This window comes from Simochromis diagramma, unplaced genomic scaffold, assembly GCF_900408965.1.
Source record: "Simochromis diagramma unplaced genomic scaffold, fSimDia1.1 OVJJ01000293.1, whole genome shotgun sequence".
NCBI classification, from domain to species: Eukaryota; Metazoa; Chordata; class Actinopteri; order Cichliformes; family Cichlidae; genus Simochromis; species Simochromis diagramma.
In genome coordinates this window covers 22423230-22444906 of record NW_024386801.1, presented here as the reverse complement: position 1 = coordinate 22444906, position 21677 = coordinate 22423230, and the positions used below count along the sequence as shown (strand labels likewise).

Here is a 21677-nt window from a genome sequence, read left to right as displayed (position 1 = left end):
TTACATGACCAGGATGAAAACTGTATTGTTCCTCATGTATTCAAGGTTTGACTAGGGACAAACTCTCTGTTCCAGCACCCTAGCATAGACCTTCCCACAGAGGCTGAGAAGTGTGATTCCCCTATTGTTGGAGCACACCTTGGGGTTAAAAATGGGAATCATCACACCAGTCTGCCAATCCCGAGGCAGTGCCCCAGATCTCCAAGCGATGTTGCAGAGACGTGTCAACTAAGACGGACCTACAATATCCAGAGCCTTTAGTCACTAAGAGTTGTTCAACTAATTCAACCATCTTTCCCCCAGTGATGGGCAAGTCATCCCCCTCATCCCCAGGTCTGCTTACTTTACAGAAGGCATGTTAGTGGGATTAAGGAGTATTCTTTCCACTGCCCAACTACGTCCTCAGTTGAACTCAGGACCTTCGTGAACTCAGGACTTTCGTGATATAATGGGAGTGAGGCAAAAATGTTAACGACCAAAAGACCAAAGTGTCGTATCTTGCAACTTACTTAGTTGGACTCAAGTGTGGGACTCCAACTCCAGCTCTGCCCAGTTAAGGCGGCGATGACCGCTGCCTTTCACCCACAGATCAAGGCCTCTTATGACACAGCTAAAATCTTTAACTAAGAATTCAAAACTCATAACAAGAGAACAAAAATGAACAACAGAAACCTGTAGGACCATGCCAGCAAGAGGTGATAGAAAGCCATGCATAATTTCATGAAACTTCCATAGTTGAAAACGGTGAAAAAACAAAACTTCTGCTGTTTTTGTCTGTTCAGGTGGGACGGCTACAGTGTCCTCTGCTGCTGGTTGTAGGTGAGGATGATCAGAACTGGCCATCCCAAGAGTCTGCATTGGATGTAAGTTTCCTGTCACAACTTCCTATGTAAAGAAGGTGGTTGAAATAAGATTAGAAATGAGATTAAAAAGATTTGGCTTGGCCTGTGATTACTTATAACAAACTAAATAAGTTGTTTGTGATATGGAAATTCAAAATGGCTTTTTGGACTTGGCAAACATTTAAGTAATTAATACAAATGTATGGTTGGTTACACAGTAACACTCTCTCCCACCCTACATATTACATATATAAGGGGAGTGAGGCCCACAGTGCAGCTGATGTGGATATTCTTTAAGACGCTGCTTGACATACACCTTGCATTGGCCATGGACTGTTTGATTTGGATATGGGTTTTTTTTCCATTACCCTTGATTGAAATACCTTTCTTAGTAACCTGGAACTGGAAATATAGTCTCTCTGCTCAGGGGTGCACTATATAACTAACCATTCTTTATCATATCAAGACCAACTCTCCACCCTGCATTTCCATATGCACAGGGACTGTGTAAGATGCTATGAGGAAACCAAGTAGGCACAGCTGCTTCTGTGGGAGGATGAAATGGCAACTGAATTTGAATTAGACATCACCACCAGAAGGCCAAAGCGGCTGCAGGCCCGGCCAGGCACAGCCCGAAAAGGGGAAATGGGCCCATTGTCCTGCAGGCCCACAACCCACAGGAGGGTCAGGTGCATTGTATGCTGGGTGGCGGCCAGGAGCGGAGGCCCTGGCGGACTGATACCCGGCTACTAAGACTGTTGTTATTGGACTTCTGTGCAAACCACAGTTTGGCCATAACGAACAACTTATGTTCAAACATAAGAGTGCCCATAAGTGCACATGGCACCAGGATGCTCTAGGCTGCAGGTCGATCAGAATCAGAATCAGAATCAGAAATACTTTATTAATCCCGAAGGAAATTATGGGATGCAGCAGGCATGCGCTCAACCCAGACTGAGCTCCAAGGCTGAGGTCAGACGCTGGGCCCAGACCCACTGTCTAATAGAGTTGGATGTCTCGAGACCACTTTTACGTGGTCTTTGTCTTGTCTTGGTTCGATGGACTTTGGTCTTGGTCTTGTCTTGGTCTCGGATCCCTCGGTCTTGTCTTGGTCTCAGTCTTGCTTTTTCAGATCGACATAGGGGTCGGGAGATTTGGAGTCAACCATTGGCGGAGCGGGGGGGGTGGCTTACTGCAGCGGTCCCCAACCTTTTTTGCGCCACGGACCGGTTTATGCCCGACATTATTTTCACGGACCGGCCTTTAAGGTGTCGCGGATAAATACAACAAAATAAAACTAGTACCGGTACCGAAAAAAAGAAGATTTATTCATAACACGTGAAAAGACCCAGGAAAACCGAGTTAATGATAAAAACGATAACAAAATAACGCTGAAAATCGATAAAAACCCTACATTTCACACCTGAGCCTCAACTCTCGCGGTCCAGTACCAAACGACTCACAGACCGGTACCGGTCCGAGGCCCGGGGGTTGGGGACCGCTGGCTTACTGGGCTTAAGCCCATGTCATTTTTTCAGAAATCCAGGGTCTTTTGGAGTGTAATTTGTTTCATTAGAAGATTAGATGCCTGACTGACAGCTGTATAAAACAAAAACTGCACACAATATTTGAAGCACATAGCGCACAGTCGTAAATTCCCCCTAATTTTGGTATGATCCGAGCTCAGGCACTAGGCGACTGAGCACAGCACTTACGCATGTGAGCGAGGGGAGAAAAGCTGCTGCCTGCGAGTTTGCTGTAGGAGAAGCGCAGCCAGGCAGACAGAGGAGAGCTTAAGTTTGACCAGGTACCAAAGAAAATCATTGGTACTGTACAAATAATGTAAATATGACGGTGTATCACAAAAGATTGATATCAAACTGATCACTTGACCCATATTACGTTACTTGCTCTTTGAGTGAATCAACAAATGGCGAAATGAAAACCCGAACAACAATGCTGTTTTTTTTAAAGAGTCTTAGCTTACGTGTGTTTATTTCATATTTTCAGTTGTTACCCTCCACGGCTAAATAAAGCACTCTAAATCGGTTTCAGTTATGTACTGACGAACACAACAATGGACATAAGGGACTTCTTTAAAAAAAATAATTCAGGTAAATGTTATTGTACATATTATGCTTTGTATGTTGTTCAGTATATTTCTATGCAAAACAAGAGGAATTTCAATACACAGCAGTATATTCACAGTTGAAACCAGATATTTACATACACTGTAGGGGGGGAAAAAAAACATAAAAACATTTTTTTTTTGTTAAACATTTATTTAGAGTACACTTTTTTTTGTTTTAGATAAATAAATATTGGAATATCTTTTGAATTAGTTAAATATCAGAATAAAGAGAGAGGGCGCGCTGTCTATTTTTTTTTTATCACTTTCATCAAATTTAAGAGTACATATACACTAAGTTTATTGTAAATTAATAAGAAAACTCCAGATGATTCCATTCTGAGCTTAAGAAGCTTCTGATAGGTTAGTAGAGTCCATGTGAGTATATTGGTGGCACACCTGTGGATACATATAAGGCAAAACACAGAGCCTGTTTCTTTGTCATGGGAAAATCAAGAGATATCAACCAAAACACCAGGAAAAGAATTGTGGAGCTCCATAAGTGTGGCTCAATTTTGAATGCAATTTGGTGCCATTTGCAATTAAGAAATACATTCAATTTCTCTCTTTACTCTTAAATTTAACAAATATGTTTTTTATATTTATCAATCTAAAAAAAATAAAAATTTAGTCTGATTTGATGTTACAATTAAAAAGTTTTTGTCTTTTTATCAGAAGAGTATGTAAATGTCTGGTTTCAACTGTATATTTGGTGATGTTGGTGTTTGCCTTGATTGTCAGCACAAAGAGGGAGAGAGAGGGGGAGAGAGGAGAATGAGGACAGAACAGAGATGGAACAAGAGCAGGTGAGACAGACATGTTAGTCAAATGGCTGTTTGCCAAAACTCATTAGAACATGTATCTAATACCTAGTGTAACTTTTTAGGTTTGTTATTTTTCAAATTCTATATTTATTAAGTTATGCATGCTTGTTTGCACATAAGATTTAATAGTTATAGAAACTTTTCTGAATCTAAAGTGTACTTTGGTAGAATTAAAAAATAAGTGTAGTGCAGGTCTATGATGATTTTTAGTGCTACTATCATCTAGTTCTGATTCTAGTTATGTCTTGGTTAAGTCCTAAGTAGTCCTGATTTTGAACTGTTGTAGTGCTGTTTTAATTCCGGATCAGTTCTGGGTCTGGTTGAATTGGGGTTTAGACCTCATGTCTTGATACAGCCCTGATTTTGTTCTGCCTTACTGCTTAATTAAAAAAATAGTTTAAGGCAGTGGTTCCCAAACTTTTTTTGCTAGGCCCCCCTTTGTTTTACAAGAAAAATGTTCGCGCCCCCCGCGGACGCACGCACGCATAAACATATCCTCCAACCACACACACCCATATTTTGCTCCATTGCAATTTATTTCACACCTCTAACATTTAGTAAACAATTAAACAAATACAAGTAATCAGCAATAAATTACAGGTAGTGAGAAAATAAACTACTAACTCTTTTACGCTACATCCACACCTACATGGGTATTTTTGAAAACGCAGCTGTTTCGTCCACACGTAAACGGCGTTTTGAATCACCGAAAACGGAGATTTTTTAAAACTCCTTTTTTGCGTTTATGTGTGGACGAGGAATACAGAGTTCTTCACGCAACGTCAAAGGTATGTGCCTTTTTTCACGTCACGCTGTGCGCCACGTTATTTTTTACATGAGATGAATTGCAGAATGGCAGATAGTCAGATTAACAGTATTTTGTCTCTATCTTCAGGTTTTACACGCTTACATACACACACGCAGTTACTGTCCCTCTATTTAGAAAGGCTGAGGCGTCACGGTGTGATCATTTTACGTGTAGTTATTTTTTTCCTGTGTAATAATATTCAACATTGTTATCAATACATTTTTTCAAAATATGCCTCTCTGTGCAAAATGGGTTTAAAAACATAAACAACTGTGGGATACTGTTTGTCCGTGATTTAGACAGGGGGAACAAATTGTGGCAGGATCAGCCTGATATTATTTGTATCCCACTGTAACTTTACTGTATAAAGAGCTAACGTCTCCAAAATGTCAGTAGTTAGTCATTACAACAAGTGTTTGTGAACTAAAAATCAAGAATGTGGGATACTGTTTGTCCGTGATTTGAAGAGCCCAGCGCTTCTCCCGACGAAGGGAAAACCAATTATGCAGGGGAGACCTACCTCGGCACTTGTGCAGGTGAAGCCAAAGGGAAGATATGCTTCACCATATTTTCTAGTCTTTGGCTTAGAATGAAGTTGGTTTGGAAACATATTCAGCGATGCTTCATCTCCTGCTTTGCGTTTGTGTGGACGCCCTGTGCCAGCAGTGTCCAAGCGTTTTTTTTCCCCTTTTCACACCACGCCCCCCCTGCAATGGCTCTGCGCCCCCTTAAGGGGCGGGCCCCACACTTTGGGAAGGTCTGGTTTAAGGTGTCCTGCATATGTGATATATATTTTTTTCCTATATGAAGTCATTCTTTTTTGAACAAAACTCAAAACACAGCCAAATAAATATTTCAGTCATTTCTAAACCACCCCCCACCCCCCACGCAAGATAAGCATTCAAAAGCGTTGAGAATCCAGGATGGGGGACGCGGGATGGGCAAAGGGTCTAAACAGAGTTTGTTATCAGGGGGAGAGGTTTTTGTAGTTCAGCTCCAGCCTTGAGACCACAGCTGGCGCCGATATGGTAGCCGCATGAAATGATAGTGGTTTCCTTTAGTTCGAACAACTGCATGTCAATTTCACAATTGATCTAAATATCCGTCACTGGTCTCTCAATCTCCTGCTGGAGAGCTGTGAGCTTCTCCGAGATGTTGTCACATTTACGCTCAAAGAGCATAGTCTGAGTGCTCACAACAGCCTCAAGCTTCTCCAAGATCTTATCCATGCTGCGTTCGATGAGCACATTTTTAGAATTCATGACTCGTCCCATTGCTTCAATCATCACAGGAAGCCTTGTGGGGTTTTGAATAGCCGTTTCCGCTTTCTTCAATTTCCAATAAGCCAGGGCCAAGCCAGCTCCGATCAGCAAGAACCCCGTTATCATGATTCCGAAAAGGTAGATGTCTTCAATATCCTCGATCGACATTAGCGCCAGGCACACGACTAGGGGTGGGTTTTAATAATCGATTCATCAATTAAAATTGATTCTGGCTTGGATAACGTGATATCGATTCATTAAAATCCTGAATCGATTTTTTTATATAAATGTATTTTGCCCAAAATTCCAGAATCTCAGGTGAAACGTCACAAAATTTTGACAACCACCAAACATTTAAAACAGTAAATGAGAGCAGGTACACGGCTGCACAAAGACGTAAACACACAGCGCGGATCAGAATCAGTGAGATGTGGCTTTCTCAACCGACGGCACGGACAAGGTCGGGGCTGAAAGCCGACAGCTCGCTGATTCTGATGTTTCGGTGGGTCCGCGCTTTGTGTTTACGCCCTTTTTGCACTGATTCTAAAGCTGTTAGTTTTATCTCTCTCCAAACAATATTGACCGAACCAGCAGCAAAAGAAGATCCAAACTAAGCTTCACATAAACATCGTCATGAATTCCCTCTGACTTTTGCTGTTTTTCTTCCAACACGATAAAATCACACTTCATGCACAGCTCTCTCTCTGTACTTCAAGAACAGTTTCCAGTCTATCCCCGAAATCTGTTTTCTGCATTATTCACTTGCTTGTTACGCACAAGTCTACCGTTATTTACAGCGCTGTCGGCCGATGTTTTTTTTCCCTTTTACTCACGTCCGAAAAGAAAACCTAATTTCTGCCGTTCAATAGGCTTCTGAACAAATTTAAACTTTTTAAAATTATGCAAAATGCTTAGCCGTGTCTCTAATAAAACCGCTGTAACTTCAGAGGTAATGTTCATAAGTTGATTAATGGTTTTCTTTCGTTTTTGATGTACTGCAGAATATTTTTATAAAATCCAAGGCCAGGAAAATCACCTTCATGTTTTTCTGTGTTTTATCTTCAGCTACTTTGACACAAAGGGCTCTGCTGTGATGCTCACATCTTTAATAAAGTCTTGCGAGTGTCAGCTTCCTTTTTATAGATACAAAAATATGTAAATGTACTGATCTGAATTATAATATTTCTGACTGTCTGAGGCAAAATTTCCCAGATTCAAATCGAATCGAATCGAATTGAATCGAATCGTGGATTGAATCGATTCAGGACCTTGTGAATCGGAATAGAATCGATTCTAGAAATCAGTGACGATACCCAGCCCTACACACGACCCTCCAATTTCCACCTGTCCATCATGTATCCGGCAGGGAACATCCCTCTAGGACAATCGGGTTCCCCTGAGCCCAGGCTTCTCGTTGAGAAGAGGGTCGATTTTGTAATAGTACCACCAGACCTGCAGCCATATGTTCTAGACACTCGGGTAAAGAGAGAGGCTGAGCTTTAAACTGATCACCACCTGGTAGTGAGTTGGATCAGGTCGCGGGGGAGGACACTGGACAGGCTCGGCACACCTAAATGTACAGTGAGGGTGTGCTGGGAACACCAAGCAGAGGCCACAGTCTTTAAGATCTTCAACGCACACCTCCCACAGAGCTTCAACAGCATTCCAAGGGAGACTGTAGACATTGAGTCCAAATGGACCATGTTCAGCGTCTCCATTACCAAAGCTGCTGCACTGAGCTGGTTTGTGCCTGTTGTGGTGGTAACCTCCAAAAAAATGGTGGACGCCAGAGGTGAAGGGAGCCACCAGGCTGATAAAGGAGTCCTATCGGGCTTGGTTAGCCTGTGGGACTCCGGAGGCAGCTGATAGATACCGACAGGCCAAGTGGAAAGCGGCTTGTGCAGTGGCTGAAGCAAAAACTCGGGTGTGGGAGGAGTTTGGAGAGGCCATGGAAAAAAACGTTTGGACTACCTCGAAGAGATTCTGGCAAAACATCAGGCAACCTAGGAGGGAAAAGTGCTGCTCGACCTGCACTATGTATAGTGCGGATGGAGCGCTGCTGACTTCGACTGAGAAAATTGTCGGGCAGTGGAAGGAATACTCCTGAAGGCTCTGGATGTTGTAGGGTTGTCCTGTTTGACAGGCCTCTGCAATATTGGAGATCAAGGGCGGTACCCCTGGACTGACAGACTGGGGTGGTGGTCCCCATTTTTAAGAAGGAGGACCGGAGGGTGTGTTCCAACTACAGGGGGATCACACTCTTCAGCCTCCGTGGGAAAGTCTATGCCAGGGTGCTGGAAAGGAGGGTCCGTCCGTTAGTCGAACCTGGGTTAGGGATATTGGAGGAACACTGCGGTTTTCGTCCTGGTCGCAGAACAGTGGACCAGCTCTTTATCCTCTCGAGGATACTTGAGAGCGCATGGGAGTTTGCCCAACCGGTCTACATGTGTTTTGTGGACTTGGAGAAGGCATTCGACCGTGTTCCTCAGGGTGTCCTGTGGGAGGTGGTTGTGGGAGTATGGGGTGTCTGGCTCATTGCTACGGACCATTTGATCCCTATACAACTGTTGCAAGAGCTTGGTCTGCATAGGCGGCAATAAGTTGGACTTGTTCCCGGTGGGTCATGGGCTCTGCCAGGGCTACCCTTTGTCATCGATTCTGTTCATAATTTTTATGGACAGAATTTCTAGGCGTAGCCAAGTGGCAGAAGGCTTTCACTTGGGTGGTCTTAGAATCTCATCTCTGGTTTTCGCAGATGGTGTGGTTCTGTTGGCTTCATCGGGTGGTGCCCTTCAGCTCGCACTGGAACGGTTCTCAGCCAAGTGCGAAGCGGTGGGAATGAGGATGATCACCTCCAAATCTGAGGCCATGGTTCTCAGCTGGAAAAGGGTGGAATGTCCACTCCGGGTCGGGGACGAGTTCCTGCCCCAAATGGAGGAGTTTAAGTATCTCAGGGTCTTGTTCACAAGTGACAGGAACAGGAGATCGACAGACGGATTGGTGCTGCTGCTGCAATGATGCGGACGCTGCACCGGGCGGTCATGGTGAAGAGAGAGCTGAGCATCAAAGCGAAGCTCTCAATTTATCGGTTGATCCACATCCCTACCCTCCCTACCCTCACTGTGGGTAGTGACCGAAAGAACAAGATACAAGAGGTGGAAATGAGCTTCCGCTGAAGGGTGGCTGGACTCTCCCTTAGAGATAGGGTGAGAAGTTCAGCCATCCGGGAGGGGCTCAGAGTAGAGCCGCTGCTCCTCCACATTGAAAGGAGCCAGTTGAGGTGTTTTGGGCATCTGACAAGGATGCCTCCTGGAGGAGGTGTTCCTGGGATGTCCCACCGGGAGGCTGGCCTGGGGATGCCTTGGTGTTCCCTATAGGGCTGGGTATCATCACCGATTTCTAGAATCAATTCATTTCTGATTCACAAGGTCCCGAATCGATTTGATCGACGATTCGATTCAATTTGAATGTTGTGTTACTGAAGTTGGACTAGCTGGTATATAATGATGTGCTACGTGATCGCTAGCAACACAGCTATGTTAGCATAACATAAACACAGTGAAGCTGGAGGATGAATGCTAACTTTTTTCCACTTGATAAAAGTTAACGTGAGAGTTCCCGAATGTTAGGGACAAATGCAATCGCATGGCAGGATTGTTGTTCGTGTGTAATGTAAACGGACCAAACTTCAGTCAGGAGAACAAGTGAGATGATCTATCCACAATACAAGGTTAGCCATTAATATACTGCAGCAACATGAGAATAGACCAGTGGGGAGAGAATTTAACATTAGTGAATCAATGGTACAGAAGTGGAGGAAGCAAGAAGAATGAGTTGAGTAAAGATTTGTCGGACTGTTTTGTTATGCTTAATGCGTCTTATAATCTGGTGCACCTTTTGTATGAAAACAGACCCGTTCATTGACAGTGCACTTTATAATCTGGTGTGCTTTATGTTCCAAAAAATACGGTAATCTGGAATGCAAGATTGGGGTAAAGAACCACGCCTGCAGGTGCCAGTATTCCTCATGTACTGAAATGGCGTGCAGTTATCCCTGACATGACAGGCAACAAGAATACTTCCTTCAGAATGAGCCATCTTCTGTCATGGTTAGGGATGGGTATCATTTAAGTTTTATCCGATACCGGTGCCAAACCGGTACTTTTGAAACAGTGCCAGTGCTTAAACGGTGCTCAAACTGGTGCTTAAAGAATGGAGAAGACAAACTTTGTCCAAAAACCTATGTTTTTATTTTTAGCAGTCTCTTTTTTTCTGCAACATGTAACATGTAACGCATGTGACTACGATGGTGTTTGCTAGTTCGCCTTACATGCATTAATTTAATAACGTGGTTAGCCTACTCAACGTAAATTACACACGAACAACATTAAGCTAGTCACCCAGAGAAGAACAGCTGCTGCTGCCATCATCATCCGGGCTAGGGCCAGGACTCTCCTCTTCGGGTTCTTGGGGGATGTTGCTAACTCTGGGTCCAATAACAGGCACCACACCTCAGGGCTCTAGAGTGCGACCAATTTGGTCGCAAATGCGACCAAATTTTTCAGTGGTGCGACTAAAAAAAATATTTGGTTGCACCTGTGCGACCAACTGTTCGGGTAGCAAAAAAAAAAAAAAAAAATCTGCAAACTTCCCTGTGGTCAACAACAGACACACATTTTGCCCCTATCGTGGACTAAACCAATCAGAGATAGTCAGGGGCGGGACCTCTCTGATTGGCCGTGGTCCAGTTGAAAGTGCAGGTGGAAGTGGGAGGTGAGTAGCTTGAATAAAGCGATATCAATTCATTAAATCCTGAATCGACTTTTAAATATAACTGTGTTTTGCCAGAAACGCCAGATTCTCAGATTAAAGCTCACAAAACCATTTCAACAACAACCAAACAGCAAACAAGAGCAGGTACACGGATTCCACACAAAGACGTAAACACAGAACGGACCGACGCATCAGAATCAACTTTGTCTTTCTCGGCTTTCTCACCCGACGGCCCGTAGACGGACACGCTGTCGGAGCTTAGCGATCCTGATGCGTCCGGTCCGCGCTGTGATTACGTCTTTTTGCGCTGATTCTGAGCTGCAGGTTTTGTCTCTCCAACCAAAATTCACCGAGCCAGCAGCAAAAGAAGCAGCAAACTGCGCTTCACATTTGATCAATGTCGTCATGAATTTTGCTGTTTTGCTTCCACGACTATTAAAATCACACTTCATGCACAGCTAGCTCTCTCTCTAGCTCTCTCTGTACTTCAAGAACAGTTTCCCGTCTCCAATCTCTGTTTTCTGTATTATTCATTCGCTTATTACCCACCAGTCTACCGTTGTTTACAGCGCTGTCGGCTGCTGTCTTTTTCTTTTCTTTTTTTCACTTAAATGACCTCGGACAAGAAAGCCTATTTTTTCTGTTGTTCAATACTGAAGAAATTTAAACTTTATATGCAGAACATTGTAGAATATTTTTAAGGTTATCTGCTATAAAAAGCCAGACCAGGAAAATCTCCTTCATGTTTTTCTGTGTTTTATTCTCAGTTACTTTCACACAAAGGCATCTGCTGTGATGTTCACAATTCTGAAGAAGTCAGTACTGATAAATGATCAGAATTATAATATTTCTGACTGTCTGAGGCTAAGTTGAATCGAATCGGGACTTTGAAAACCGGAATCGAATGGATTATAGAAATCAGTGATGATACCCAGCCCTAGTGAGCAGCCTAGGCACGACAGAAGTGGATGTAGCTGTAATAGGAAAAGAACTATTGCTAACTTTTCTGTTAAGTTAAGGCCTGATCCTTCTGAAATTCATAGCCAGTGCTCTGACACGGTGTCATCAATCTTTGAATGCTGAAAAAGCACAGTGTATCCAGAAAAACACATTATATTATATAAATTATTATAAAATTTGTGTACGCCTAACTTTTGTGCCGGTACGCCTAACTTTTTAAAGTTAGGCGTACCGGTATGCCCATGGCAAAAAGTTAGTCTAGAGCCCTGCACCTGCAGTAAATGTGCTCGGTGTGAGGTCTTGCAGCAAGCTATCAAATACGGTGCATTTCTCAGCTTTTAAAAAACGCTGTGCGTCGCCAGGTGTTTCATCAGATTCGAGGTGTTACCTCCTTTGCACAGTATTACCTTAAAGCACTTGTTGCAGGCTGCTGAGTTTGCATCTTTTGCTGTGAAGTACAGCCAGACTTTTGACCGCTTCGCCTTGGGCATTTTTAATCTGTAGCTCTGCTCTTAAAGAACGTACGTACCTGGGCCCGCCTACTATCCTTGGAAAAGTAAAATGATTGGCTAGAATCCAAAATGTAAGACATCTCAGGAAAAAAAAAAGCAACGAAATAAAGCACCGAAATGTGCGCTGCTTTTCGGTCTGGTTAATACCGTTTATGTCAGAACTGGTGCCATAATGGCACCGGATATCGGTACCCATCCCTAGTCATGATCCTGGGTCATTTGACCCAGCGTTTTGAGTTTTCCTGTGTTTTTGTCATTGTGTATTATGATCTATGTATAAGTTCTCTTTGCTAGTCTTAAGTTTATTTCCATAGTGCCTCGTTATCCTGTTTTGAGTTTCTTATCATCCCTATTTAGTTTTTTGGTTATTTTGTAATTTTCCCTTGTGTCGTTGCCCTCTGTGTCTCCCTCTGTGGATCTGTGTTTATGTATTTGCATGAGTTCTTGTGCCTTGTTTCCTGTTGTTGTGGTTTATTCCATGTTTATCCATGTTTCCTCAGACCATCATGTCTCAATCGTCTCCTCTCTCTCCCTCTCCCTCATGCTCCTTCATGTTCCCTCGCTCCCTTTCGTCTGCCTCTTCTCCAGTCCTGTGTAATGTTCCCCAGTTTCCTGGTGTTTCTATGTTCAGCGTTTTTTTTTTGTTGTTTTGTTTTGCTTCCCCTGTGGAATCATTTTAATTTGGGTTAGCTGTGTTCCTCATGTGTCCTCACTTCCCTCATTATCCTTCTATGTATTTATGTCAGCGTCTCCCTCAGTTCCGTGTCGCAATCTCCCTCAAGGCTGTGTTTCTCTCCCTGCATTTCCCCATGTGATTTATTATTACAATTGCCCAATATAGTTTTGTATTGTTTTCGAGTCCAGCAAATAAAGCTGTGGTTTTTGAGTTCACTTTTCACCTCCTGCCTGTACACAGCCATTTGTGACTTTTTCATTCTATTCATTCTAGGGGCTGAAATGGCTTATGTTGCAAGTTAGTCAGCCTTACATCAAATCCCATGGAGGGACAACAAGTCATCATTGTTAAGGAGTGATAAAATAAAAATATACCTGTATTGCTTAGAAGATTCTACAGAATTCTGCCCTGGTTGGTGGATTACGGACTCCCAACAGAGTAGTAACCACAGACTGGGGCAACCTGTCAACCTCCAGTTGAGGTTCAGGCTTAGGTGTTCTAGGCAATGCCCCAGATCTCCAAGCGATGCTGCAGAGATGTAAAACCAAGACAGTCCTACAAGATCCGGAACCTTTAGCAACTCAGCGTGAACCTGGTCCATGCCAGGAGTTAGAGTTGTTTAACTAACTCAGTCATCTTTCCAGTGATGGGCAAGTCATACCCCTCATTCCCAAAGAAGGTATGCCAGTGGGATTAAGGAGTATTCTTTCCACTGCCCAGCTATATCCTCAGTTGTAGTCAGCAGCACCCTACCTCCATTGTACACCGTGTGAGTAGAACACCACTTTCCTCTCCTGAGTCACCTAACGGTTTGCATCCCCTACAGGCTAATTGTGCCAAACCAGTTGCTGATCCCCCTTAGGTCCAAAATTGATCTGAGATTCCAGTCCTTCTTGTGAATGAGGAAATAATGAGTAGGACAGAGCCTGGGGATTCTCCCTGACAGCCTTCCTTGTCAGAAAAGTGGAGCTTTCCAATGCCTGAAATTTCCTGTTCTGAGGATCTGTCACCATTGAAAAAGTTGATGACACCATCATTGATGGCCAACACGGGAACTATGAATGATAACCCCCCCAAGGGTCTGCCCCAGGGGCTCCAAGAGTCCCCCAGGACACTGGTCTGGGTGGCCAGTTTAAGACTGAGTGTACATAATTTCCTTAAGGATTAATAAAGTATTCTGATTCTGAACCAATTTGAGATAATGAGTGATGAGTAAATAAATTACTGAAGATCATTAGATTATAACTTCCATAATTTTTTTTTATTCTCATGCTAATAAGAATGAGCATATTTTATTTGAAATAAAATATTTTCACGTTTGTCTCCATGAAGAGGAACTTATGCGACAATTAAAGCATTTCAGATAAAAAATACACAATGAAACTATTTCAACAATAAAAAGAAGGTTTTTAATTAATGTTTTCCAGATTAAGGAAATGATGGCACGAGCGGGGAACAGTCATCTGCTCACTGTCCTGTCATACCCAAATGCAGGTCACTTGATCGAACCGCCCTACACACCACATGCCAGATCTAGCAATTTCAAAACGGCTAAAATGTCTGAAAAAAGTAAGTCCACGTTCACATTGGAAGGTTGTAGACTGTCTCAGTTGTTCTTTGAGGACCAGAGGGGTCCACATTTTGGCAGGTTTGAGAAATGAATGTTATATATAGTTGATGTTCAGGTAATTTTGTGGCAAGAAAATGATTGTGAAAAAAAAAAACTGGACTACACATGCAAATTATCAGTAAATTTCTTGTGGTACCAGTTTTGGTAACAGCAGTTTTTTGGTGAGTCCTGATGTCTGTTTTGTTTTTGCAGTGATGTGTCTGTGGGGTGGACAAACGGTGGAACATTCTCGAGCTCAGGAGGATGCCTGGAAAAAGATGGTGGTTTTTCTCAGAGAGAATCTGTATGGTGGCAGAAACCCTACCTCATTTTCTCACCTGTAGTCAAGATGATGACATGAGTTCCAAAGTCAATCCAAGATGAAAATATTTGTCTAAAGACATAGTTAGGTGAGGCGACAATGGAAGCTCTTCTGTGGCAATCAGTATATAATGCATTGCTATGAAAATATTGATTATGACCTTTGGATTACGTTGGGTTACTAATGAAAAATTATCTTTTTAATAGAAATAGCCAACAGGTGCAATGGCTTTTGTAGTAGGAAGCTTTCTGCCACTTCATATGATCATTAAATCATAAACTACTTTTACAGAAAGACAAGCAGAGACAATTGTTCCCCCACCAAATACTCACACAAACCAAAATATCTTCCTGCACTATACCAATTTAACAGGATAAACTGGATCAGGTTAGACCATACCATCTGTGCTGCCCATCTGTACTCCTTCCTGACTGATGAATTCTAAAATGTTTTTACTACTATAATTAAATAAATATCTTGTGACCAGGAGATATTTTATTTTGTATTCTTATAATCAGTTATCCTTGATTAATCATTTACCTACCATTGTTGAATCACTTGACAGAATAACCTTTGAATCACATCTATGTTACTCTGAGCAAATATTAATGCACACAGATTATCAGCACTTTAATTAGTCTATTGAGGTTCTGTATTATTCTGTAAGCTGAGCAGGGAATTGCAGAAACCATTGAAGGGCTATTGAAAGTAGGGGTGCTTGAGCCCTCTCAATCCTACTGGAACACTCCTATTTTGCCAGTAGAGAAGCATGGGACAGGAAAGTACAGAATGGCACATGACTTAAGAGCCATCAATGCCATTTTACGTACTGACACGGTGCCAGTCCCAAATCCATACACAGCAATGACGGCATTAACACCAGAACAGAAGTGGTTTACATGTATTGATCTAGCAAATGCATTTTTCTGTCTCCCATTGCATGAGTCTCTGAGGGACATTTTTTCATTCACATATAGGGGGCAACAGTATAGATACACACGGTTGCCACAAGGATTTGCACTCTCCCCTGGCATTTTCAACCAAGTGTTGAAAGAAGCTCTATCGCCATGCCATCATCCAGAGGGGTGTTCACTAGTGCAATATGTTGATGATTTGCTCATTGCAGCTCCGTCTGCTTCGGCATGCACGGCAGCTTCACTTACCATACTGAAGAGACTCGCTGAATGCGGTTTCAAGGTCAGTAAAGAAAAGTTGCAGTTGGTTCGACCAGAAGTAACATTTCTGGGCCGGGTCATTGCTCACAAATCAGTGGGTCTGCTAAACACTCATCGTGATCAGATTTTGACACATCCAAAACCACGTACGGTTAAGGAGTTGCTCTCATTCTTGGGGTTAACAGGATACAGCCGGCACTTCATTCCAAATTATGCAGGCAAAACAGCCCTGTTGAGGGATTTGGTAAAAACGGCAGGTGTCAGAAATCTTAAGGCTGAACTGCCATGGACATCGGCCACTGAGTCGGCGTTTATTGCATTGAAACAGGACTTGTCAAGATCGGCTGATCTTGCTATCCCTAATTATGAACAACCCTTCTATCTTGATGTTTCAGAAACACACGGGATAGCTAATGGGGTGTTGTTTCAGAAAAAAGGGGGAGGAAGAGAGGTACTTATGTACATCAGCATCAGGCTGAATCCATTAGAGACAAGGCACCCGAGATGCACACAGCATGCCATTGGGGTGTCAAAAATTATACAAAAGACAGCACATATAGTGAGGGACCATCCGTTGAAGGTGCTGACCACCCACAGTGTGGTGGCATATGTTAACTCACAAGCCTTCACTATGACACCTCTCACACAACAGAGAGTGTGTAAAGTTTTAGACGCTCCTAACTTGACCTTCACACATGAAGGAATCAACATGGCAGATTTAATGGAGTCAGGAGGAAAACCTCATGATTGCGCAAAGAGAGCCGAAGTTGACGAGAAGATAAGAGAAGACTTGAAAGCAGAACCTCTGACAAGAGCTGAAGATTGGTTCACGGATGGATGCTGCTACAGAGATGAGGAAGGATTAAAAGCAGGCTACGCGGTAGTTTGCAGAAGCGGAGCTGAATTTGAAGTGAAGGAGGCTGGAAGACTTGAAGGGCAGCAGTCAGCCCAAAGAGCAGAAGTAATTGCTCTAAGTCGAGCTTTGAGACTTGCAAAAGGAAAAAGAGTCAACATCTACACGGACTCAGCTTATGCCTTTGGAGCAGCTCATGTGGAGCTGGCCCAATGGAGAAGAGCAGGATTCAGGACAGCAGATAACGCACCAATCTGCCACAAAAAGGAAATGGAGGAACTTGAGCAGGCCTTGGGAGATCCAGAGGAGGTGAGCATCATAAAATGCAAAGGCCACTCCTCAGGGACCGGCCTGATGGCCAGAGGAAATCAGGAAGCCGATCGAGCTGCAAAAGAGGCAGCGGGTTATAAAGCATCACGACAGATGGTACAAATAACGGTGGAGGAAGAACTAGGGGTCAACATGCTAGAGGAAGCCAGGAAGGCCCAAGAGGAGGCGGCCCCAGAGGAAAAGGGGGTCTAGAAGAATCGAGGAGCCTGGGAAGAAGGAGGTCTCTGGCGAGGACCTGACGGTCGACCAGTGTTGACAGCCAACTTGGCAAAACAGAAGATTGCCGAAGCGCACGGCCTTGGACATGTAGGTGTCGCCCAGATGGGGAGACATCTGTGCCATTGGTGGCATCCCTTTTTGAAGGATATGATCAAGGAGAAGGCCAGGACGTGTCTGATCTGTGGGAGGCACAATCCGAAGCCAGTGATTAAACCAGAGGCAGGTAAGTTCCCCATTCCAGAAAGACCAGGTGAAGAGATTGTAATTGACTTCACTGACATGATTGATCCAGGCCCAGGAGGAGTTCGATATCTACTGGTAAGTGTAGATGCTTTGACGGGCTGGCCTGAGGCATGGCCAACCAAGAGGGAGGATGCAAAAAGTGTGATTAAATGTTTAATCAATCATTACATCCCCCGCCATGGTTTCCCTAAGCGGATTAGGTCCGACAATGGGACTCATTTCAAAAACAAAGATTTGGCAGAGGTAGAACAGAAGCTGGGGTTGCAACATAGATTTGGCACTGTATATCACCCCCAGTCGCAGGGAAAGGTAGAAAGAATGAATCTAAACCTGAAGAATAAAATTGCTAAGATTTCTGCTCACACGGGGCTAAATTGGGTAGCAGCCCTGCCAATTGCATTGATGATAATAAGATGTTGTGTTAATCAATCCACAGGTTTCACACCATATGAGCTGTTAACAGGACGACAGTTTCCAGGTCCTTGGACAACAGTTCCGGCGGAAGAAAGTATAAAAACTAACAGAAAACATATTGAATGTTGGAAAGAATTAAAAGCTCTTGTGTCTAGTTTCACACAACAGGTTGGAGAAGGGGTGAAAGCGGAGGACAGGTCCATCCCCGATGCCAAGGCGGTGTGGCTGAAGGTCATTAAGCGAAAGTGGAGAGACCCGAGGTGGACCGGACCCTTCGAAGTAACTGCCCGGACCACCAGTGCGGTCCGTCTGAAGGGGAAAGGGGAGACCTGGTTCCATTGGTCTCAGTGTGCAGTCGCGGACGAGAGCTTGCTGGAGCTAAGCTCCACCATTAACCCAGGGGGGAACATAGAGGCAGAATAATCCTCTCCCCCTGGCCACGGTCCTCCTCAGTAGTCTAACCTGAGTTGAGGCGAAGAAAAGAAGAGGAGCGTCACACGCCAAGTATCAATTCATTTGAGGCTCCTAAATAGGCTAGGGCTCTAGTCTGAAGTAATTGATAGTTTAAAGGAATCTTAATAGTTTTGTACGTTAATCACATACTTTTATACTCATAACTTTATATTCTTATTACATAGTTTAAAGTAAAAGTAAAACGAGCCTGGGAGCATCATGAAATTGTGGGAAAATTGGAAAATAATGGGAATATTGGGGTTAATAAGTGTTATAACGTGTTTGTTTGTTTTTTGGCAGACAGGTGAATTGCCCAGACACAGAGGTCTATCCGCTCCAGAGCCCGAACCGATCAAGTCGTCGAAAAAAGTCAAGCGCGCGGTTGGTTCAGGTGGGAGTGATGAGTGTCTCAAAGCCAGTGGCGGAGTCGAGTTTGGGTATGTCAATGGGTCCACGACGGCGTTCACATTCGATTTGTGTGAGGTAATTAAATGCTCGGGTGACGGTAGTAGCTGGAGAACATATAATGTGTGGGTTTGTTATCACCCTATGGTTTGTTATCCCAAGTCGGTGTGGGGTCCATCAATGAACGGAGAAATTTATACTTATATAACGGATCAGTGGTGTTCTTGGCAGGATGTGGTTGCGTGGACAGGAGTAGGATGGCAGCCAACAGTGCCACCGGCCCTTGAAGGGATAGCCATTCAAAGAGATTACTCTGTAACAAATAACCCTGTCACTCTTTCCCTAGGTCCATGGAGCAAACTCCCGGAAGCAGGGTATGACGGGGGCGCGTTTTATCTCGTTATAGGGGTAGATAAAGCAGGGACAGATCCAAGTGGGGTAATTCGGGTGAATTTATTCAATCCCAGATCTAAACTGATAGGGAACGACGCTACAGTGAATCTCACAGAGCAAACAGATCCTCTAGAGATAGTCACCTACAAGAACTCACCAGAGAAATGGCTTGTTGCCGCAGATTACACTAGATTAAAACCTCAAGAGTTAATAGAGCGTGCCACAGGTTTCGGTGATAGGAATCTGTGGTTAGATTGGGTGGCTCAAAATGCTAAAGAGCAGCAAGTGGTTGATTGTGTTGCTTGTGCTACTGCTCGACCTCATTTGTTTACTGAACCCGCTCCTCTGTATCCAGAGGATGAGTGGGGTTATAATTGCATGCTGAGATTAACTAGAGAGGCGGTGGACACAGGTAACTGCACCACTTTGTCAGGTTTATATCCGCCAATTGATAAACGTACACAACCAGGTACATTCACACCAAAACGAGATAATTATACATGTTTTGAGTTCTCTACAGACAGAGTGAGATTTAGGTTAGGGAGGATTGATCCAAGCTGGTGTCAGAGGACGATCACAGGTAGGACTACCAATGATATAAGTGACCCAAGTACAATTATAGGCACCTGGGCGAGAGGTGGGCTATATTATTATTGTGGGGAGTACACCCTTTTGGTGCAGGTTCCCTTGGGGAGTGTGGGAACATGTGCTCTGGTGCGCTTAGGTGCACCTTTGATGCTCATAGGAAGTAGGCTAGAGACAGCTCCACAGCGAGGCGCGGATGTGTCAACAGCCAGACGAAGGAGAGCCACAGGGGGTATCCACAGGTATGATCCAAGACGGGACTCGCCAACCTGGATTGACTCAATAGGAGTTCCCAGAGGAGTTCCAGATGAGTATAAGTTAGTTGATCAGATAGCGGCCGGCTTTGAGAGTGTGTTTTTGTGGGTAACTCCAAATAAAAATGTTGATCGTATTAACTATGTTCATTATAATGTGTTGAGACTCTCTAATCTCACTAGGGACGCGGTGGAAGGTCTTGCGGAGCAATTAGGTCCGACGTCTTTAATGGGAATTCAAAATCGCATGGCTCTGGACATGTTATTGGCTGAGAAGGGGGGTGTATGCGCGATGTTTGGAGACTTATGTTGCACCTTTATTCCCAACAATACTGCTCCGGACGGAACGGTCACGCGGGCGCTGGAGAATTTGAAATCGTTATCTAGAACCATGCATGAGCACTCAGGTGTGAACTCGAGGCTGGGAGATTGGATCACATCTGTTTTTGGGCAATGGAAAGGTGTGTTTATGTCTGCCATGTTTTCTCTTTTAGTTTTTCTAGGTATATTGCTGATCGGGTGTTGTCTCATTCCTCTGGTAAGGCAGGTGTTGGGTAATCTGGTGAGCAGGGCCATAGCTTCTGGTTCAGCTGGGTCAGCTGGTCCGGAACATATGATGCCATTGCGGGAAGCCGCCTGGACGGAGGAGTGACACAATATCTGGGTAAAAGTTGGCCTTTTTTCTAAAGGCCAAAGAGGAGGAGTGTGACCAGGAGATATTTTATTTTGTATTCTTATAATCAGTTATCCTTGATTAATCATTTACCTACCATTGTTGAATCACTTGACAGAATAATCTTTGAATCATATCTATGTTACTCTGAGCAAATATTAATGCACACAGATTATCAGCACTTTAATTAGTCTATTGAGGTTCTGTATTATTCTTGGTATCTGTTTAAGTTGTTGCACCACATTGCAATCACACCAGTCCTGTTGGATTCGGGCCTGTCTGCGTTCAGTTCTGCACGTACGCCGGCCTGTAACCACATGCACGTACTTGTATAAGACACGCACGTTCACATACACATTTAGTAATGATAGGAGGGTCGTCTGAGGACAGTTTTTCTGATAGATACACTTTCACAAAATGCACAATGTAATACACACTTGTTTTTCTTTAAGAGTAGCAGTTGATGTCTATATTAGGACAATGTTTTAAAGAGGAGGGCCATTGTTATCATTTCCAGTAAAGATCTAACTGTGATGTCATAATGGTAATATAAGGAGACGGGACGCTCCATTCGACGAAGGATTGTATTGCAAATTGTCTTCCCACACTGACTGCGCAAAGGTGTGTAATAAAGATCACTATTTTTTGACACCACCTCGGACTGAGACTTGCTTTCTTCTCTGACCCAAACCGAACCATACTTTAACAATCTATTATATAACCGAAATTACTGTTAACTGAAAATGACAAGTGGTGAAGAAATTTTTCAAACCATTCCTTTAGGAAAAGAAGCAATAAAATACTGAAAACACATCAGTACACATACAACTTTATTATTGGAAAATTGTGCATAAAGTATCAAAACTATAAATAACTATTCCACATCAATGTTAAATGGATTAATATTATTGCTGCATGTGTTTAAGACTGTTTAAGTTTAATGTCCAGCATCAAATTTAGAAAC

The 21677-nt window shown here is 43.5% G+C and overlaps 2 protein-coding genes and 1 long non-coding RNA gene across 6 annotated transcripts in view; all 3 read left to right on the top strand.

Annotated features, from left to right (window-relative positions):
* Positions 1 to 15049, top strand: part of LOC120730289 (peroxisomal succinyl-coenzyme A thioesterase-like) — a 37145-nt gene extending 22096 nt beyond the window's left edge. For 2 of the 4 annotated variants that reach the window (XM_040026581.1, XM_040026580.1), the window contains exons 9-11: positions 783 to 863; positions 14213 to 14354; positions 14608 to 15049. In XM_040026581.1, coding sequence (XP_039882515.1) covers positions 783 to 863; positions 14213 to 14354; positions 14608 to 14738 — 354 coding nt within the window. In that variant the 3' untranslated portion in view covers positions 14739 to 15049. The remainder of the gene's footprint in view (positions 1 to 782; positions 864 to 14212; positions 14355 to 14607) is intronic. The other 2 variants (XM_040026582.1, XM_040026583.1) reach the window with 2 other exon arrangements.
* On the top strand, positions 3689 to 13040 carry LOC120730292. Its single transcript, XR_005695078.1, has 3 exons — positions 3689 to 3856; positions 4654 to 4656; positions 13026 to 13040. It is a non-coding gene; the product is annotated as an uncharacterized LOC120730292 (long non-coding RNA).
* Positions 15050 to 17365: 2316 nt separating the features above from the next.
* On the top strand, positions 17366 to 20747 carry LOC120730291 (uncharacterized protein K02A2.6-like). Its single transcript, XM_040026584.1, has 2 exons — positions 17366 to 18279; positions 20471 to 20747. Exons 1-2 carry the CDS (start codon positions 17396 to 17398, stop codon positions 20532 to 20534), a joined length of 948 nt encoding a protein of 315 aa, XP_039882518.1. The 5' UTR covers positions 17366 to 17395; the 3' UTR covers positions 20535 to 20747.
* Positions 20748 to 21677: the final 930 nt, after the last annotated feature.

Excerpts from the sequence above, each read along its gene's own strand:
- LOC120730291 (XM_040026584.1), top strand. The coding sequence starts at position 17,396 with ATGGGGAGACATCTGTGCCATTGGTGGCATCCCTTTTTGAAGGATATG. Across the intron at positions 18,280-20,470 it reads CTGAAGGGGAAAGGGGAGAC|TGGATCACATCTGTTTTTGG; the intron begins CTGGTTCCATTG and ends AGGCTGGGAGAT.